At 40.2% G+C, this 18798-nt stretch overlaps 2 protein-coding genes across 2 annotated transcripts in view; both read right to left on the reverse strand.

The window, feature by feature from the left end:
- Positions 1-272: 272 nt before the first annotated feature.
- gsdmea (gasdermin Ea) lies at positions 273-13152 on the reverse strand. The gene is made up of 11 exons (XM_083543318.1): positions 12949-13152; positions 8823-9030; positions 8312-8507; positions 4623-4788; positions 3102-3222; positions 2869-2997; positions 2380-2676; positions 2167-2259; positions 2012-2082; positions 1018-1894; positions 273-573 (listed from the first exon to the last, which is right to left on the reverse strand). The coding sequence occupies exons 1-10, from the start codon at positions 13024-13026 to the stop codon at positions 1649-1651; spliced, it is 1605 nt and encodes a 534-aa protein (XP_083399444.1). The 5' UTR covers positions 13027-13152; the 3' UTR covers positions 273-573; positions 1018-1648.
- Positions 13153-14232: 1080 nt separating this feature from the next.
- Positions 14233-18798, reverse strand: part of osbpl3a (oxysterol binding protein-like 3a) — a 64235-nt gene continuing 59669 nt past the window's right edge. The window contains exon 22 of the mRNA XM_083543278.1: positions 14233-14662. Coding sequence (XP_083399404.1) covers positions 14566-14662 — 97 coding nt within the window. The 3' untranslated portion in view covers positions 14233-14565. The remainder of the gene's footprint in view (positions 14663-18798) is intronic.

An 18798-nucleotide genomic window follows, 5' to 3' on the forward strand; every position in this document is an offset into this window, starting at 1 on the left:
AATTTGCATTCATAAACTCTATTAAAAGCTTTTCTATATAGATAATGTAAACAGAGGAATGTTAGCAAGAGTGCGCAGATCGGTTCATAAGTAATCTTGAAGATCAGAGATACAAAAACATGACACTACATTGATGCAAAACTTTGCTGTGATCCACACAGTTGCAATGCTATTTTTTTACCCACACATTATTGCAGTTTTTGCAATAACTTAATGGTGTCATTTATTAAAACAATTTAATGATATCAACATATGTACAACAGTTTCGAAGCTTTCAAGTTATATAATTAATTCTTTATTTCAACAATTTCTGATTTGTGATGACTATCACATTAAAAAAAACTGTAAACCTGTAAAAATTTCAGTAACGTAAAATAGTAATGGTTAAAACCTAGTAAAACGGCAATTAAAATTTTTTTTTAAATGCTATTTCAATATAATTAAAAACATCAACTAACTGCAGATTTAAAGATAAAAACAGTCACCAAAAGCATCTTGCAAATTTAAAAACGTTTAAAATACAATTAATTACAACAGCTGTACATCGATTGGCCATACCATAAAACCACCTGCCTAATCTCTCCACTGCTTCTCTTTCTCTCCCCATCCCGAGGCTTCCTGAGGTTTGGCCAGCTCCAGTCACGTCCCACCTCGTGAAGATTATGGACCTATGGATGATCATGGAGAAGTAGATGCCGAGTGTTTAAAGGCCCTGGCATGGAGAAGCTGATGCTGGATCTATGATGATCACAAATTGTTCTGTATTGTTGAAAGATTTATGACCAAACTTTTGATGTCACCCATATGAGGATGGGTTCCCCTTTGAGTCTGGTTCCTCTCAAGGTTTCTTCCTCATATCATCTAAGGGAGTTTTTTCCTTGCCACTGTCGCCACGGCTGCTCATCAGGGACAAACGCACACCATTCACCTTCACTGTTGTTTTCTGTAAAGCTGCTTTGAGACAATGTCTGTTGTGAAAAGCGCTATACAAATAAACTTGACTTGACTTGACTTGACTTAATATCAATGTCTGCCGCCCACAAGACCTCTGAATGTGTGTTGTGGTGTCAGTCAAGCTTATTTTCAAGCACATCCCACATAGCTTAATCAGATCAGACATCTGCAGAATTTGCATTATCCTGCTGAAAACTGTCACAGCTATTACAGATACAGTTGCCATGAAGGTGTTTTTGGTCTGCAATAATGTTTAGATAGGTGGTACATGACAAAATAACGTGTACAGGAATGCGAGCATTGCTCAGAGCATCACACTTCCACTGTTGACTTACAAAATTTGGCATTTGTCAACATTGCACAGATCCTCACACATCCAACACATAAATTTTGAGTACTGTCTATTCACTTGTACCACGATAATCAGTCACACTTCTCAGTGGTTTGAATGTTATGGCTGATTTGCGTATAGCATCAAATTAAAATATTACTGTTAAAAAGAAGATATATAAGTATCAGAGTCTGTATAATTAAATATATACTAATTATAATAATGTAATATAATAATTGAAAACTAATAAAAATATAATTAGTTTTATATTCATCTTCACCTCATGTCCACCAAAGCTCTAAAGTTACATCATAAAAATATTGAACTGCTGGAAGTTTTTGCCTTAATTTAATCAGTAACACATCAGATTTCTATATCTATTTCACATGAATCGTTCAGGTATGCAAGGCCATGAATCACAATGCACAGTACAAAGGGAAGGACTGTATTGCCACTTTCTATCTCTGCATACAGCTCTTTGTTGTCTTTCTTCAGTGTAATATTGGATGAGTTGAACAGCAACTCCACTTCCTGGGCTACCTCACCATCCCCTAAGAGGAAGTTAAGCTCACTGAAGGGGACTCGGGAAGCATTTGTCAGACGAGTTACCTGATAAGGCAGAGCACAGGTATATTAGTGAAACTGAATTACAAGCTCAGTAAAACCTACCAATTATTATCCCTTTCCAGTGTATGTGAAAAGTAAATGGCAAATAAATATACTTACTAAATAATGTAACCCATTTATTGTGTTTGAAGAGCATTTCATTAGCCAGGCGAGGTCATTACTTGTCAGTTCTAAAAAATAAAATGAAATAAAATCTAGAATGAGATCACTTCTCAGATCATAAAATGTCTGATAAAGCACTTTATCTCACTCACCTTCAGCAGCACTAATCAGCATGTGCATAGCAATCAAGATTAACTGCCTGTGACTGGTTGGCTTTACAGGTGATGCATTATGGCTGGTGTTATCTAATGAAAGAATTTTGTTTAGTTAATTTAAAGGAGCAGCCATTCATCCAAACTGTTTAATTTTAAACAAATGACCTTATTGATGTATTATGTTTTGTAAATCAGCAAAAGTTGATTTACCTGCTGTCCAATTGGCTGCTGCACTCTGAAGTCCATTTGGCTTGAAGACCCTATTTCTGTTTTCTGTATCAGACTGCAGCGAGTCCAAAAATCTGTCAATGAGCTCATTTGAGGTGTCAGGCAAATAAGGGTGAGAATCATACAAAGATTCATCACACATTTTTTTCAGCTTGTCCTCTAAAGTGGATAGGAGTGTAGGGTCTGGTAGAATCTCTTGAAAGATATTTAACAAAGTGACACGGGTTTTAGTTGGCAGATGAGCCAGTTCACACAATGTCGCCTTTAAACTCGTCAGTTCTGTAACACAGAAATACACACAGGCACATTCTCTTAGAGCCATTCTAAATTATCTTACCACAATACTGTTTTGTGTTTTATACATAAAATTGGTATTATTTGATCTGAGTCATGAATGTAATACAGTGGCAGTTTTTGCAGCCTAGAACTTAAATATATTTATCATGAACACACACAAGGACTCATATTTACCTTTAACCAGGGCACTCAGTGAAGATTCCTCTGTTTTTTGGGTCTGTGGCTGTAAGCCATCCACTTCTTCTGTTGAACATTGAGTAGTGATGCAATCTTTCTTAATCCCATCAGGGCTAACATTAACTTCTGAACACACATAGAATACGTGTACATATTTTATAGTCATTCTTGTCTAACTACTTTTTAATATAAAGTAAAACAATAAATAAATAAATAAATACACCACTAACCATAGTCACCATCACTTTTAATGCTTATTTTAAATACACTGTAGGCCACCACAGTGTGAGGGGGGATCGCAATAGCAACATCTCTGGTGTTCTGCAGACAAATGCTCTGGTACAGACGGACCTAAATGCCGCATACAATAATTATTCATTTTTAAGAATAGACATTGTCACAAAGTGCTAAGGACTGGGATATGTCTTTATCTCTGTAGATTTACTCATGTGTGTGTGTGTGTGTGTATATATATATATATATATATATATATATATATATATATATATATATATATATATATATATATATATATATATAATTAATGTTATATATATATAAATATATATGTGGTGGGCAGTCAGGGCCAGCAAAGCCTTCTCTGCTGGCCTAAACACTACCAGAAGCACTGACCTACATTTACAACCTAAATTCTTATATTTGTTCCATGAAATTTTATTAATTTATCTCCAACAGTTTATTCTCTTCATTTTGTAGTGTTTCTCTTGGCTGCACTGTTTCTAGTATGTGTATGTGGATGTTAGATTTTTTTTGTCCAATCAGATTTTAGCCTCAGTGTGGTGCCATGTCAATCTAATCTACACAGGGCCTTCAGATTCAGTAGTCCTGGCCCATGTACCTTAGACTATATTAGCAATGGGTCTGTTTCTTTAACCAATCAGATTTCATATTCGCCTCACAGGGCAGCTAGCTGGTCCAGAATAGCGTCAGCATTTTTCCATCCTCTGATTGGTTGGTCAGAGTGAAACTGTTACAGACAAGTTTGACTGGCAAAACACGTCTGTAGCTCTGCACACATTAATACATCTGAGTTAGACTTTGATGGCTGACAGAGGAAGAGAAATTTATTTGGTCTCGGACATTCTTAAAAATCCATTTTCAAGACAGACTTTTCCAGAAAAGCTAGACATTGTGAGGAGGTCGGCCAACCCCGAAGCTAGCTAGCTTGCTAGCTTGTTTTTTTTTGCCACTTTCAGACCAGTGCCTACCAGTGGTACCACTGACATAGTCTCAAAGCTGCTTTACAGAATGTATTTATGAATTATAGGGAAAAAATATATATATAAGTGGATTATGTGTGTTTATCCCCAATGAGCAGCCTAGGGGAGACTGTGGCAGAGAAAAACTCCCTTAGATGGTATGAGGAAGAAACCTTGAGAAGAAACAGACTGAAAAGAGTGTGATTATAAATCATCAAAACATTACAAACTCTGGAAAAAGAGAAATATCATGAGCACCAAAGTGTGTGATTATGGGTAATTTTATTTCTGCAGTGGTGACAGAGGCAAGGAAAAACTCTGAGATGGAATAAGTAAGAACCCTTGAGAGGAACCGAACACACAGTGATGCCCATTATTATCTGGGTGACTCCGACTGTCAAATCATTTTTGTTTTATCAGAGTTACATTTGTCAACTGTTTACAGATGGATACTGTTTCTGTAAATAATATAGTATGGTATGAAACAATATGATTTGGCATGGTGTAGTATAGGTAAAATAAAAACCGTACCTTTGCAGGACAAATGAATTGAAGTATGGCAGAGCAGCTGCCTTCTCTAAGTTCACTGAAATTAATGGTGGAGTCACAAGTGGTGAAGATTCGCTCTTTCACTAAAGTGAAAAACTGATTTTTGCCTTGTATATGCTTAATAAGATTGTGCTGAAGGTCCACTTTCCTGAAAAACCCAAACAAACTTAAATTATGTCAATGCAAACTGACAACCCAACCTTAAAGATGCTTCCAGTTGTTTTGATAAATATACTTATGAGATTGTGCTTAGGTTTTGTTTGTTTGTTGGCCAACTGGTGCACTCAACATTATAACTCACCTGTGTAGAGTTTTGCATCACTTTGTTCATGGAGGGTTTTTTTTGGACAGTATTCATTGTTAAATTCATGAGTTGTGAATTTTTCTTTATTATAGTAAAAACTGTTTAGCTCTGAAGGGCTTTCCTTAGCCAACCAGCTCACCAGTTTATATATTTTCCTAATAGTAAGGAACTGTTCCAAATAGCTGATTTTGGTAAATGACATTAATTTTCTCATTTCTAGAAAATGAAAGTAAACACTTTTTGAATTCTTTGATTTTACATATCAGGACAATAAAAATCATCTATTAAAATAAACGATAAAGAATTTCATACCGGCTCGGTCGAGGCCCGGGTTACCAACGACCGCCACAGGTATCGTTGGCCAACAGGGTACCGGTGGAAATTGCGCTACTGTTGGCCAAAGGAGGAGAAGGAGAGGAGGAAGACATCTACATAGATGGCAGGAAAAGGAGAAGTGTAGGAGAGTAGAGGTTAGGGTTGGTACTTTAAATGTTGGCACTATGACTGGCAAAGGGAGAGAGGTAGTTGATATAATGGAGAGGAGAAAGGTAGATATTTTGTGTGTTTAGGAGACCAAGTGGAAAGGGAGTAAGGCCAGGAACATTGGAGGTGGGTTTAAACTGTTCTATTATGGTGTGGATGAAAGGGGAATGGTGTAGGGGTGATTCTGAAGGAAGAGTACAGTAAGAGTGTAGTGGAGGTGAAGAGAGTTTTTGATAGGGTGATGAACGTGAAGCTGGAAGTTAAAGGGATGATGATAAATGTCATCAGTGCCTATGCTCCACAAGTCGGCTGTGAGATACAGATTCTGAAAAATTCTGGAGTGATTTAGATGTAGTGGTAGATGGTGTACCTAGAAATGAACGATCGGTGATTGGGGCAGACTTTAATGGACATGTAGGTGAAGGTTATGGGTTGGTATGGCCTTAAGGAGAGGAATGTGGAAGGGCAGATGGTGGTAGATTTTGCTAAAAGGATGGAAATGGCAGTGGTAAACACGTATTTTAAGAAGAAGGAGGATAATAGTGTGACGTATAAGAGTAGTGGAAGGTGCACACAGGTGGATTATGTTCTATGTAGGAGATGCAACCTGAAGGAGATTGGAGACTGTAAGGTGTTGGCAGGGGACAGTGTAGCTAGACAGCATCGGATGGTGGTCTGTAGGATGGGTTCGGAGGCGAAGAAGAAGAGGTGGAGAGTGAGGACGGAAAGAAGAATAAGATGGTGAAAACTGAAGGAGGAAGATTGGAAGGAAAGTGTGTTGAGAAGGTGGAGGAAGTATTTTGAGCAGCTGATGAATGAGGAAAATCAGAGCGAGAGAGAAGGTTGGATGATGTTGAGTTGGTGATGCAGGAAGTGGATAGGATTAGTAAGGAGGAAGTGAGAGCAGCGATTAAGAGGATGAAGAGTGGAAAATCGGTTGGACCTGATGACATACAGGTAGAAGCATGGAGATGTTTAGGAGAGATGCCAGTGGAGTTTTTACCCAGATTGTTTAACAAGATTCTGAAAGGTGAGAGGATGCCTGAGGAAAGGAGAAGGAGTGTGCTGGTACTGATCTTTAGGAATAAGGGAGATGTGCAGACCTGCAGTACCTACAGGGGAATAAAGTTGATCAGTCACACCATGAAGTTATGGGAAAGAGTAGTGGAAGCCAGGCTGAGAGAAGAGGTGACCATCTGTGTATGGTTTCATGCCAAGGAGGAGCACCACAGATGCCTTATTTGCTTTAAAAATGTTGATGGAGAAGTATAGAGAAGGTCAGAAGGAGTTGCATTGTGTATTTGTGGATTTAGAGAAAGCGTACGACAGGGTGCCAAGAGAGGAGTTGTGGTACTGTATGAGGAAGTCAGGTGTGTCAGAGAAGTATGTGAGGGTGGTGCAGGACATGTATGAGGACAGGGTGACAGCAGTGAAGTGTGCAGTAGGAATGACAGACTGGTTCAAGGTGAAGGTTGGACTGCATCAAGGATCGCCCTGAGCCCTTTCCTGTTTGCAGTGGTGATGGACAGGTTGATGGACGAGGTCAGACAGGAGTCTCTCTGGACTATAATGTTTGCAGATGATATTGTGATTTGTGGTGAGAGTAGTGAGCAGGTTGAGAAGAGCCTGGAGAGGTGGAGGTACATGCTGGAGAGAAGGGGAATGAAAGTCAGTAGGAGTAAGACAGAGTACATGTGCGTAAATGAGAGGGAGGGCAGTGGAGTGATGCGGTTGCAGGGAGAAGAGGTGGAGAAGGTGGTGAAGTTCAGGTACCTGGGTTCAACAGTGCAAAGTAATGGGGGGTGTGTTAGGGAAGTAAAGAAAAGAGTGCAGGCAGGGTGGAGTGGGTGGAGAAGAGTGACAGTAGTGATTTGTGATAGAAGAGTATCTGCAAGAATGTAAGGGAAAGTTTATAGGACTGTGGTGAGACCTGCGATGTTGTATAGATTAGAGACAATGGCATTGAGTAAGACAGGAGGCGGAGCTGGAGGTGGCAGAGCTGAAGATGTTAAGGTTTTTGTTGGGAGTGACAAGGATGGACAAGATTAGAAATGAGTTAATTAGAGGGACAGCGCATGTTGGACGTTTTGGTGACAAGGTGAGGGAGGCAAGATTGAGATGGTTTGGATATGTGCAGAGGAGGGACATGAGTTATATTGGTAGAAGAATGCTGAGGATGAAGCCACCAGGAAGGAGGAAAAGAGGAAGACCAAGTAGGAGGTTCATGGATGTGGTGAGGGAAGACATGCAGGTAGTTGGTGTGAAAGAGGCAGATGTAGAGGACAGGGTGGTATGGAGACGGATGATCCGCTGTGGCGACCCCTAATGGGAGCAGCCGAAAGAAAAATAAAAAGAAGGACAATAAAAATCATCTGGTCCTTAGCAGGTCTTGAAATGAGGTACAGTATATACAACTTCAAATAAATAAAAACACATAACATAATACACAATGTCACTATTTGTTTTACAAAAATAAAGCCAATAGGAAAGTCGTGTGTGGAGAAACTACAACTGTCATGTGCTGTTATTCATCTGAGGTTGTATGTAATTAGGTACCTGCTAAGACCAGATGATGATTTTTATGCCCTGATACATAAAAACATAGAATTCAAAGATGGTCTACTTTAATTTTCACACAATTGTATAATGGTTTCTTTGACTTTCACTGGAACAAAGTATGCTAACAAAGTTAACACAATTTTTAAAATCTGTTTTTAAAAGTGTTTACATTAGTCACATGTGAATTACTCCAAGAAATTACCAACCAATTAGTCCAAGTTAAGATAATAAAAAATAGTACAAAAAAAATATTATGCCTTTCTTACAAACACCATGAATAGCAAATTGAACATTCATTGAATATTTCCTTAATTATTTACTTCACCTGTCTTTGGAGTCTTTTAGAAAGTGTCGCATAATCACACTTTCCTTGTGAAGTGTCCCAAGAGATGATAGAATATTAGCTTTCCCATGTCCCTTGGCTTCCATGCTGAATCCAGTCATATCTATCTCTCCAGATCCAGTAACACTGCCTTTTTGTGTCTCTTCATATTTATTTAGAAACACCTTTTTCTCTATCACTGAGAAAAGCAAAAAAATACTTTTCAGACTTTGAAATTGTTTTTAATTTCATATACTCGTGCATTTCTCTACTTCAAAATGATGCACATAATGTATTTTCACTTAAAAAGATGTGTTGGGTGCCATGGTAATATAAGCATTGAATAAGATAATTATTGCAGCTCCACAATATTTGTATTAGATGTGTGTGTGTGTGTGTGTGTGTGTGTGTGTGTGTGTGTGTGTGTGTGTGTGTGTGTGTGTGTGTGTGTGTGTGTGTGTGTGTGTGCAGGCATAATATTTGGATTATTTGGTGGGTTACTCTGTGTGGGTACCTGGTTCAATAGGCTTTCCCTGGAGCAGGTCATTGAGAGTGAAATCTGTGGGCTTGTACTTGCTTCTCTGCCAGAACCAGGTTCTTGGACACTTGATCACCACTGCAAGTGGCTTTAGTTTTTCTGAATCATTTAGTCTGGAAACTGCAATCAGTGTGCCATCTTGGTCAGTCCGATGAAGCAGGCTATGCGTGACCTTTTCAAACATCTGCTCCCAACATACAAGGTGTTTAAACATATTAGTCACGAAATGGCTTGGTCTGAGATATTTTAGCCCATGGATGATAAGATGCTAAATACCATGTTTCTTTTCTTTCTTTTTCTCTCTCTCTCTCTCTCTCTCTCTCTCTCTCTCTCTCTCTCTCTCTCTCTCTCTCTCTCTAAACATTAAACTTGAATATATTTTAGTCAATGTGCAGCTTGTATAGCAGTACAGATTTACTGTAACAAAACATACAGCCATTATTGTCAAAATAGCTGACAAACAAAAGTGAGCTGTATATTGAGTAACCATGAAAAGCCACATGTTCATGTTTTTTGTCTGCTTGACAGGACCATACACATTTGTCTCTTGTATTTGAGCAGTTAAAATTTGGTGCTTTGAGTACAATTCTCTCATACCGACCACTGGATATTCAACATGGCACCTCATGGCAAAGACTCTCTGAGAATTTAAGAAATAGAATTGTTGCTCTTCACAAAGATGCCGAGGCTATAAGAAGATCGGTAACACCCTAAAACTGAGTTACAATGCAGTGGTCAGAGTCATACAGAGGTTTTCCAAGACGGGTTCCACTCGGAACAGACCTTGCAGAGTCCTCGTGTTGTGCGTCAGGTGCAGAAGCTGCTTCAAAAAACAGACACGAGTGCTGCCAGCATTGCTTTAAAGGTTGTAGAAGGTCCCCATGTAGGTACTCGGACCATACGCTGCACACTGCAACAGGTCAGTTTGTAAAGCTGTCGTCCCAGCAGGAAACCCTTTTTTGAAGCAGGCTCACAAGAAAGCCCGCAAACAATTTGTTGAAACAACCTGTCCAAGAGAATAAATTACTGGAACCATGTCCTGTGGGCTGATGAGACTAAAATAAACTTGTTTGGCTTAGATGGTGTCCAGCTTGTGTGGCATTGCCCTGGTAAGGAGTACCAAGAAAATTCTGTCTTGCCTACAGTCAAGCATGGTGGTGGTAGCATCATGGTCTGGGGCTGCATGAGTGCTGCTGGTACTGGGGAGCTGTGGTTCATTGTAGGGAAACATGGATTCCAACATGTAATGTGGCATACTAAAGCAGAACGTAAAGTCAAGAGGTTTTTATTGTCATTTCTACCATACACAGTGGTACACAGTACACTGTGAAAATGAGACAACGACAACCCTGGTGCTACACTTAACAACATAGAGCTACAAAAAACAATGTGTGGGGTCATCCACAATGCTGTTGGATTTGCGGATGCAGTGTGTGGAGTAAATGTCCGTGATAGAGGGGAGAGAGACTCCGATGATCTTCTCAGCTGTCCTTACTACCCTCTGTAAGGTCTTGCGATCCGAGACAGTGCAGTTCCCAAAACATGCAGAGATGCATCCTGCTCTCAATTGTCCCTCTGTAGAACATGGTCAGGATGGGGGGAGGGAGATGAGCTTTCATCAGCCTTCTTAGAAAGTAGAGATGTTGCTGGGCTTTTTTGGTGATGGAGCTGGTGTTGAGTGACCAGTTGAGGTTTTTGGTGCTCTTGACGATCTCCACTGAGGATCCATCAATGATCAGTGGAGAATGGCCGTTCTGTGCTCTTCTGAAGTCAACAATCATCTATTTGGTTTTGACAATGTTCAGAGACAGGTTGTTGGCTCCACAACAAGCTGTTAACTGTTCCACCTCCTCTCTGTTCGCTAACTCGTCGTTCTTGCTGATTAGACCCACCATGGTAGTGTCATCAGCGAACTTGATGATGTGATTCGAGCTGTGCATTGCTACACAGTTGTAAGTCAGCAGAGAGAACAGCAGTGGGCTGAGCACACAGCCCTGAGGGGCCCCAGTGCTCAGTGTGGTGGTGCTGGAGATGCTGTTTTTGATCGGGACTGACTGAGGTCTTCCAGTCAGGAAGTCCAGGATCCATTTGCAGAGAGAGGTGTTCAGGCCTAGTAGGCTCAGCTTATCGATCAGATCCTGAGGGATGATTGTGTTAATTGCTAAAGTCTATGAACAGCATTCATGCGTATGTGTCGTTGTTGTCCAGGTGGGTGAGAGCCAGATGGAGGGTTGTGGAGATGGCCTTGTCTGTGGAACAGTTTGGAAGATACGCAAACTGCATGTTGAAGATGTCAGTGAAGACATCTGCTAGCTGTTCTGCACATTCCCTGAACACACTGCCAGCAATGTTGTCTGGTCCAGCAGACTTCCGTGGGTTATCTCTGCATAGAGTTCCTCACTTCAGCTGTGGTTAGACAGATTACCTGGTCACTGGAAGGAGGGATATTTCTTGCCTCCATGTTGTTCTGTACCTCAAACCGGATGTAGAAGTCTTTTAGTGCATCTGGGAAGGAGGCATCACGGTCACAAGCAGGTGATGCTGTCTTGTAGTTTCACATGCTGATGGAGTTTAGGGAGCACAGTCCTGAGATTTCCATGGTTGAAATCTCCGGCGATAATAACCAATCTGTCGGGGTAAGCATTAGCGCTGGGAAGAACAGTGGTGAATTCCCGTGTTAAATAAAATGGTCTGCATCTTACAGTCATGAACTCCACTAGCGATGAGCAGTAGTGTGAGACATGCACAAAGTTCTTGCACCATTCCTTGTTGATATAAACACACACACGCCACCACCCCGAGTCTTACCACACAGAGCTGCGTTTCTGTCTGCACGAAAATGCGGTTAGCCCGTCTAGGCTTCTGGAACTCTTTCGCTTAGCCACGTCTCCTCAAAAAAAAAACAAAAAAAAAAAAACGCAGCAGTCTCTGAACTCTCGCCGCGTGGTCCGCTGGAGTTGGATGTAATGCAATTTATTGTCCAGGAAACAGACATTTGATAGAAAAATGAACGGGAGAGCCGGCCTATGTTTAGCATTTGGTGCTAACCTAGGGTTAGCCTAGCACAGACACTGCCCGCTTGCCGTACTACTGCTTACACGAGGCCTGCTTCCTACGTCCTCTCTCCTGGCCACCGGCATCAGGTGACAACGATGTGTCTTAACACCGATGTGTCATGCCCAGGAGGATTAAGGCAGAGTAGATAACAATTTTGCTCACACAAAATATTGCCACTTGGTCAGTTTTGAAATGTTCACTTTGGGTGTGTTCACTTTTGTTGCCAGCTATTTTGACAACAATGGCTGTATGTTGAGTTATTTTCAGAGGACAGTAAATCTTTACTGTTATACAAGCTGTACATTGACTACTCTAAAATATATCCAGGTTTCAGAGTTATAGCAGCATCTTTTCTTTTGGTATTTCTTGTTATATTTCAAAAGTATTAGTATTCAGACCCTTTGCAGCAACACTTGAAAATTAGTGCAGGTGACTCCCGTTTCTCTTGATATATATAATATATATATATATATATATATATATATATATATATATATATATATATATATATATATATATATATGTGTGGTGAAAAACAATAATTACATAGAGTGAACTCATCATTACTCTAAATTTTTTACCCCATATTGTTCATGTTATAGGCTACAGTAATTTAATACACTATTTCCACAGTAAATCTGCGTCTAATAATTGTTACATAGAAATCAGGGGCAAATAGAGTTACCAGAAATACCAGCCCAGATCTGTAAATAGTAGTAGCCTAAAATGCAAAAGTAGTCTTCAGATAATTAACCCCCTGATGTGTTTTTCCTGCTAAGATGATGTCAACAATTGTTTATGAAAAAAATATTCGAATTTAGGGTTGATTTTTAATTCAGTTATATGGTGTAATGGCTGTGGTGGTCTTATACAAAACAGAAATAGCAATATTTAACACAAAACCCAGTACAGGCATTACATAAATAAATATTTCTTTATACACATTATCAAATATAGGATATAAACTAGTAAATCATATACAGAAGTCTAATTTGCTTTAGTACAATAGATTATCTCTTAATATTTAAATACTACTATAGTATACCTTGTATTCAGGTACCCGGTTCTTCTGATTATGCCGCAGGGATAAATACGCGTTGGTAACTCGGGGGGAAAAAAACATGAACAGCTGCTTTCTCTTTAAGGGTGTTTTTTCACAAGATGTGACAGAGTTTGATTTTTATGAAGTTAACACCTATCTTTAGAGGAGCCCAATGTCACACTTCCCCAAAAACTATACGCAGTTTAATCAGAAGCTGTGGGAGGTGCCATGAAAACTGATTTATTTTTGTTAAAAGGAAGTGTGTAAAAAAGATTACCATTAAGCACTTTTATTAGAAACACTACACTGATACTGAAGAGGGTCTTCCTTTCTCAAATCAGTTTCAGCCCCAAACAGATGAAAAGGAATTGCTCCATATAAAAAAAAAAAAAATACAGCATTTTGATTCCTATATACTATTGACACTTGTGTTGTAATCTTGTATTTTTAGAAATGTCAGAGGTTTGTTGGTGATATGGATGATAACATGCACGTGACATTGACTATAGAATATTTTTCAGATGAAGATATCCATTGCCCTCTGACGTGTACTTTTGAATGTAAAAGTACAAGAGCATCAGATTTATCAAAACTGTTGTGGAAGTGGAAGCTGTGGTTTGGTTACTCAAGGCTGGTGTTTCCAGTGAAGTCGACCAAATGAGTGAAAGATACACAAGCACAAATACAGTTTATATTTTTGTCTTCAAAGAACACCATGTTAATAATTCCAAATGAACAAGGGTTTTTCCACAAGAGGACAAGGGGATTTCAAGTCTCTCTCTCTCTCTCTCTCTCTCTCTCTCTCTCAATAGAAAGATCGACCCAATCCTAAATTTAAGTTACTGTCTAGGAGGTGTTTTCTAACTTAAGGCATTTTTTTATGTTATGTTAGCTATTGTGCCAAGGTGCATGTCAATGAGGAGAACTGTATTAAGAGTTTAGAACAAGCAAATAAATAAAAAATGTATGGATTTGCAGGTCTCATCTCAGGTTTCAGTCAGACCCTAATTGTGGAAAGAAATTTCGATTATAAAGTGTACTTTTGTGTTAGGCATGTTACAAAATATCACATATTGACATCATTGGATAGTCTAGGCAAATTAAATATAAGTTGGATTGAATGAAATAAATTAGTTACTGAACAAATGAATGAATGAATGTGGTAACATAGAACTACATCGGTTCCTAAAAAAAAGTATGACAAAGGAAGAAGCAGCTGTTTGGGGATTTTTCTTTTGCACAAAGTTCCATCATAACATCAGAATAACATAAAAACTGAGAAATAACAACTGTAAAAAGTTTTTTTAATTATTAGTAAATTTATTGTGAATTACATCACATTATTATGAAAATGTGTCTAATTGTGGTAGTTTATCCACTGCAATCATCCTGCAGCAATTTTCCCCATCAATGAACCACACTACTGATTGCACCAAAAAAGTGGGATCTTATTTAACAGCAACTTTATCAATTATATGAATGCATGTATTCCATCACTGTATCATCATCCAACCGCCAATCAAGTCTGGTAACGAATGTCAGCTTTGTGACGGAAATAAAACATTCTGTATTTGGTCATAGGAAATAAAATTATAATCGCAATAGGAAAGTCCCCATCCGTCACCAGAGCACAGGGAACTCCAAATTTCTGAAACCGGGGTCTTCCCTCAACAGCCAGTATGTGCCATTGCTGATCCATGAATCATCTTCAGACCACCTAATACAAAAAAAAAAAGAAAAAGAAATGTATGTTCTTTTGACACAAATTCCTGTTTTCAAATAACTTGCCTGTTTCAGCAGGGTTTAAACTAAGCATTTCTATCATCAATAACAACTGCACTGTTTGCTCTATTTTTTTTCTTTTCTCATTGCACTGCCACTTTAACAGGTTTTTCTAGTTTAAAAACTGTAAACAGAGGCCAGAAATGAAATCCTCACCAGAAAGCTATGACTAAGAAGTGTAATATGTTAGACTAAAATTGAGTTTTCATTGAGGCAAGCATGAGTTTGTGATTCTGTTTCTGTAATTAATAATAGTAGTATTTGTGAGATTTGTGTGACTAGCAAGAGCAGAACCCAGAGATTAGGGTTGCACAAGCCAGTGCACTCTTAGTGCCGGTCCCAGGCCCGGATAAATGGGTAGGGTTGAGTTATTAAGGGCATCCAGCGTAGAACATGTGCCAAATCAAATATGAGGATCACAAATCAGAATTTCGTACCGGATCGGTTGAGGCCCAGGTCACCAACGGCCACCAAAAGTAATTGCTAGCCAACGAGATACTGGTGGGAACTGGGCTACTGTTGGCTGAAGGAGGAGAAGGAGAGGAGTAAGATGTCTACAGAAACAGCAGGGTAAGGAGAGGTGGAGTAGAGTGGAGGATTGAATTTGAATTCAATCCTCCACTGAATTTGACAAAGATTTTTATTTTGAACATAAATACGCCGCACCTGTCTATAAGCCGAGAAACCAAGAAAGTCATTGTTCACTGTCTTCCTCCTTCCTTTCACCACAATTTCTCTCGAGAGTTTTTCTTTTGGCATTGTCGTGCGTTTTAAAATCGATGAAGTTTTTTTCCCGAGGCCGTGCAGTTCAAAACACAGGTAAAGTGCGTTTTTTCATGCCTGGTTGATTTCAGCGTGACGAATGATTCGCATTTTCTGTTGACAGTCCGAGCGAGCGGCAGGTCAAACGTTAGAGGAACATCATCCATATTTATGATGTGGTGCGGCCTGATTCAGTGGGAGCACATCTGATTTAATATAAAGAGTTTAATTGGTTCGCCTGAACCCGTTTCAATTTCATTGGTCTAATGTTATGTCGCTCAGTTTTTTTGTCTTGAAGTTTGTAAAACCTGGAAAACCCAGGAAAAATCCATAAATTAGCCGCTTCATTGTTTAAGCCGCGGGGTTCAAAGAGTGGGAAAAAAGTAGCGGCTTATAGTCTGGAAAATACGGTACTTTAAATGTTGGTACTATGACTGGTAAAGGGAGAGAGGTAGCTGATATGATGGAGAGAAGAAAGGTAGATATGTTGTGTGTTCAGGAGACCAAGTGGAAAGGGAGTAAGGCCAGGAATATTAGAGGTGGGTTTAAACTGTTCTATCATGGTGTAGATGGAAAGAGAGACGGTTTAGGGGTGATCCTGAAGGAAGAGTTTAGTAAGAGTGTAGTAGAGGTGAAGAGAGTTTCTGATAGAGTGATGAATGTGAAGCTGGAAGTTGAAGAAGTGATGATAAATGTCATCAGTGCTTATGCTCCACAAGTCAGCGGTGAGATGAAAAAGAAGGAACATTTTTGAAGTGAGTTTGGTGGAGAGTGAACTTTGAAATGAATGATTGGTGATTGGGGCAGACTTTAATGGGCATGTAGGTGAAGAGAACAGAGGTGATGAGGAGGTTATGGGTAAGTATGGCTTTAAGGAGAGGAATGTGGAAGGGCAGATGGGGGTAGATTTCACTAAAAGGATGGAAATGGCAGTGGTGAATACTTATTTTAAGAAGGAGGATTATAGGGTGACGTATAAGAGTGAAATAAGGTGCACACAGGTGGACTATGTTCTATGTAGGAGATGCAACCTGAAGAAGATTGGAGACTGTAAAGTGTTGGCAGGGGACAGTGTAGCTAGACAGCATTGGATGGTGGTCTGTAGGATGATTTAGGAGGTGAAGAAGATCGGAAGAGTGAGGACCGAAAAAAGAATAAGATGGTGGAAACTGAAGGAGGAAGACTGTAGTGTGAGATTCAGGGAAGAGGTCAGACAGGGGCTCAGTGGTGCTGAAGAGATGCTGGATGATTGGGCAACTACTGCAGAAGTGATAAGGGAGACAGCTAGAAAGGTACTTGGTGTGACTTCTGGAAATAGAAAGGAAGACAAAGAAACATGGTGGTGGAATGATTAAGTGCAGGAGAGCATAAGGAAAAAGAGGACAAAACAGAATTGGGATCGACAGAGTGATGAGAAAAGTAGGCAGGCGAAGAGGGAGGTGGTGAAAGCCAAGGAAAAGGCATATTAGGAGCTGTATGAGAAGTTGGACACTATTCATGCCGAGGAAGAGCACCACAGATGCCTTATTTGCTTTGAGAATGTTGATGAAGAAGTATAGAGAAGGACAGAAGGAATTGCATTGTGTATTTGTGTATTTAGAGAAGGCGTCCGACAGGGTGCCAAGAGAGGAGTTGTGGTATTGTATGAGGAAGTCAGGTGTGTCAGAAGTATGTGAGGGTGGTGCAGGACATGTATGAGGACAGTGTGATGGCAGTGAAGTGTGCAGTAGGAACGACAGACTGGTTCAGGGTGAAGGTTGGACTGCATCAAGGATCGGCTCTGAGCCCTTTCCTGTTTGCAGTGGTGATGGACAGGTTGACGGACGAGGTCAGACAGGAGTCTCCCTGGACTATGATGTTTGCGGATGATATTGTGATTTGTTGTGAGAGTAGGGAGCAGGTTGAGAAGAGCCTGGAGAGGTGGAGATATGTGCTGAAGAGAAGGGGAATGAAACTCCGTAGGAGTAAGACAGAATACATGTGTGTGAATGAGAGGGAGGGCAGTGGAGTTGTGCGGTTGCAGGGAGAAGAGCTGGAGAAGGTGGCGGAATTCAGGTACCTGGGGTCAACAGTGCAAGGTAATGGAGAGTGTGTTAGAGAAGTGAAGAAAAGAGTGCAGGCAAGGTGGAGTGGGTGGAGAAGAGTGACAAGAGTGATTTGTGATAGTAGGGTATCTGCAAAAATGAAAGGGAAAGTTTATAGGTCTGTGGTGAGACCTGCGATGTTGTATGGATTAGAGACAGTGGCATTGAGTAAAAGACAGGAAGTGGAGCTGGAGGTAGCAGAGCTGAAGATGTTGAGGTTTTCGTTGGGAGTGACGAGGATGGATAAGATTAGAAATTAGTTTATTAGAGGGACAGCGCATGTAGGATGTTTTGGTGAGGGAGGCGAGATTGAGATGGTTTGGACATGTGCAAAGGAGGGACATGAATTATATTGGTAGAAGAATGCTGTGGATGGAGCCACCAGGTAGGAGGAAAAGAGGAAGGCCAAGGAGGAAGTTTATGGATGTGGTGAGGGAAGACATGCAGGTAGTTGGTGTGAAAGAGGCAGATGTAGAGGACAGGGTGGTATGGAGACAGATGATCCACTGTGGCGACCCCTAATGGGAGCAGCCGAAAGAAGAAGAAGAAGATGAGAAGTTGGACACTAAAGGAGGAGAACAGGAGTGAAAGGAAAATGTATAGGACTGTGGTAAGACCTGTGATGTTGTATGGATTAGAGACAGTGGCATTGAGTAAAAGACAGGAGGTGAAGATGGAGGTAGCAGAGCTGAAATTGTTGAGGTTTTCGTTGGGAGTGATGAGGATGGACAAGTTTCGAAATTAGTTTATTAGAGGGACACAACATATAGGACGTTTTGGAGATGAAGTGAGGGAGGCGAGATTGAGATGGTTTGGACATGTGCAGAGGAGGGACATGGGGTATATCAGTAGGAGAATGCTGAGGATGGAGCCACCAGGAAGGAGGAAAAGAGGAAGACCAAGGATAAGGTTTATGGATGTGGTGAGGGAAGACATGCAGGTAGTTGGTGTGAAAGAGGCAGATGTAGAGGACAGGGGGTATGGAGACGGATAATCTGCTGTGGCGACCCCTAATGGGAGAAGCTGAAAGAAGAAGAAGAAGTGTGACTAGCAAGAGCAGCATAGTTTTCAAAGAAAAGCATAGAACCATATAAAGTCTAGGTGTAGATAGCAAATCCTAAGCTGGTGGATATCTATTTGGTGCTCCCTAAAACATTGTGAGCTTTAGTTATAATTGGAGTAGTTTGAACAGCAAGACTGGCCGAATGTTATCCATCACAGCTTG

This window comes from Silurus aristotelis (genome assembly GCF_946808225.1).
Source record: "Silurus aristotelis genome assembly, chromosome: 6".
Taxonomy (NCBI): domain Eukaryota; kingdom Metazoa; phylum Chordata; class Actinopteri; order Siluriformes; family Siluridae; genus Silurus; species Silurus aristotelis.

What these genes read in the sequence shown, in the direction of transcription:
- gsdmea (XM_083543318.1), bottom strand. Translation starts at nt 13,026, where the DNA reads ATGTTTTTTTCCCCCCGAGTTACCAACGCGTATTTATCCCTGCGGCAT. An exon ending in ACCGGGTACCTGAATACAAG is followed by an intron (nt 9,031 to 12,948) that starts GTATACTATAGT and finishes TGTTGGGAGCAG; the next exon opens with ATGTTTGAAAAGGTCACGCA. An exon ending in GCTGATTAGTGCTGCTGAAG is followed by an intron (nt 2,083 to 2,166) that starts GTGAGTGAGATA and finishes TTTATTTTTTAG; the next exon opens with AACTGACAAGTAATGACCTC.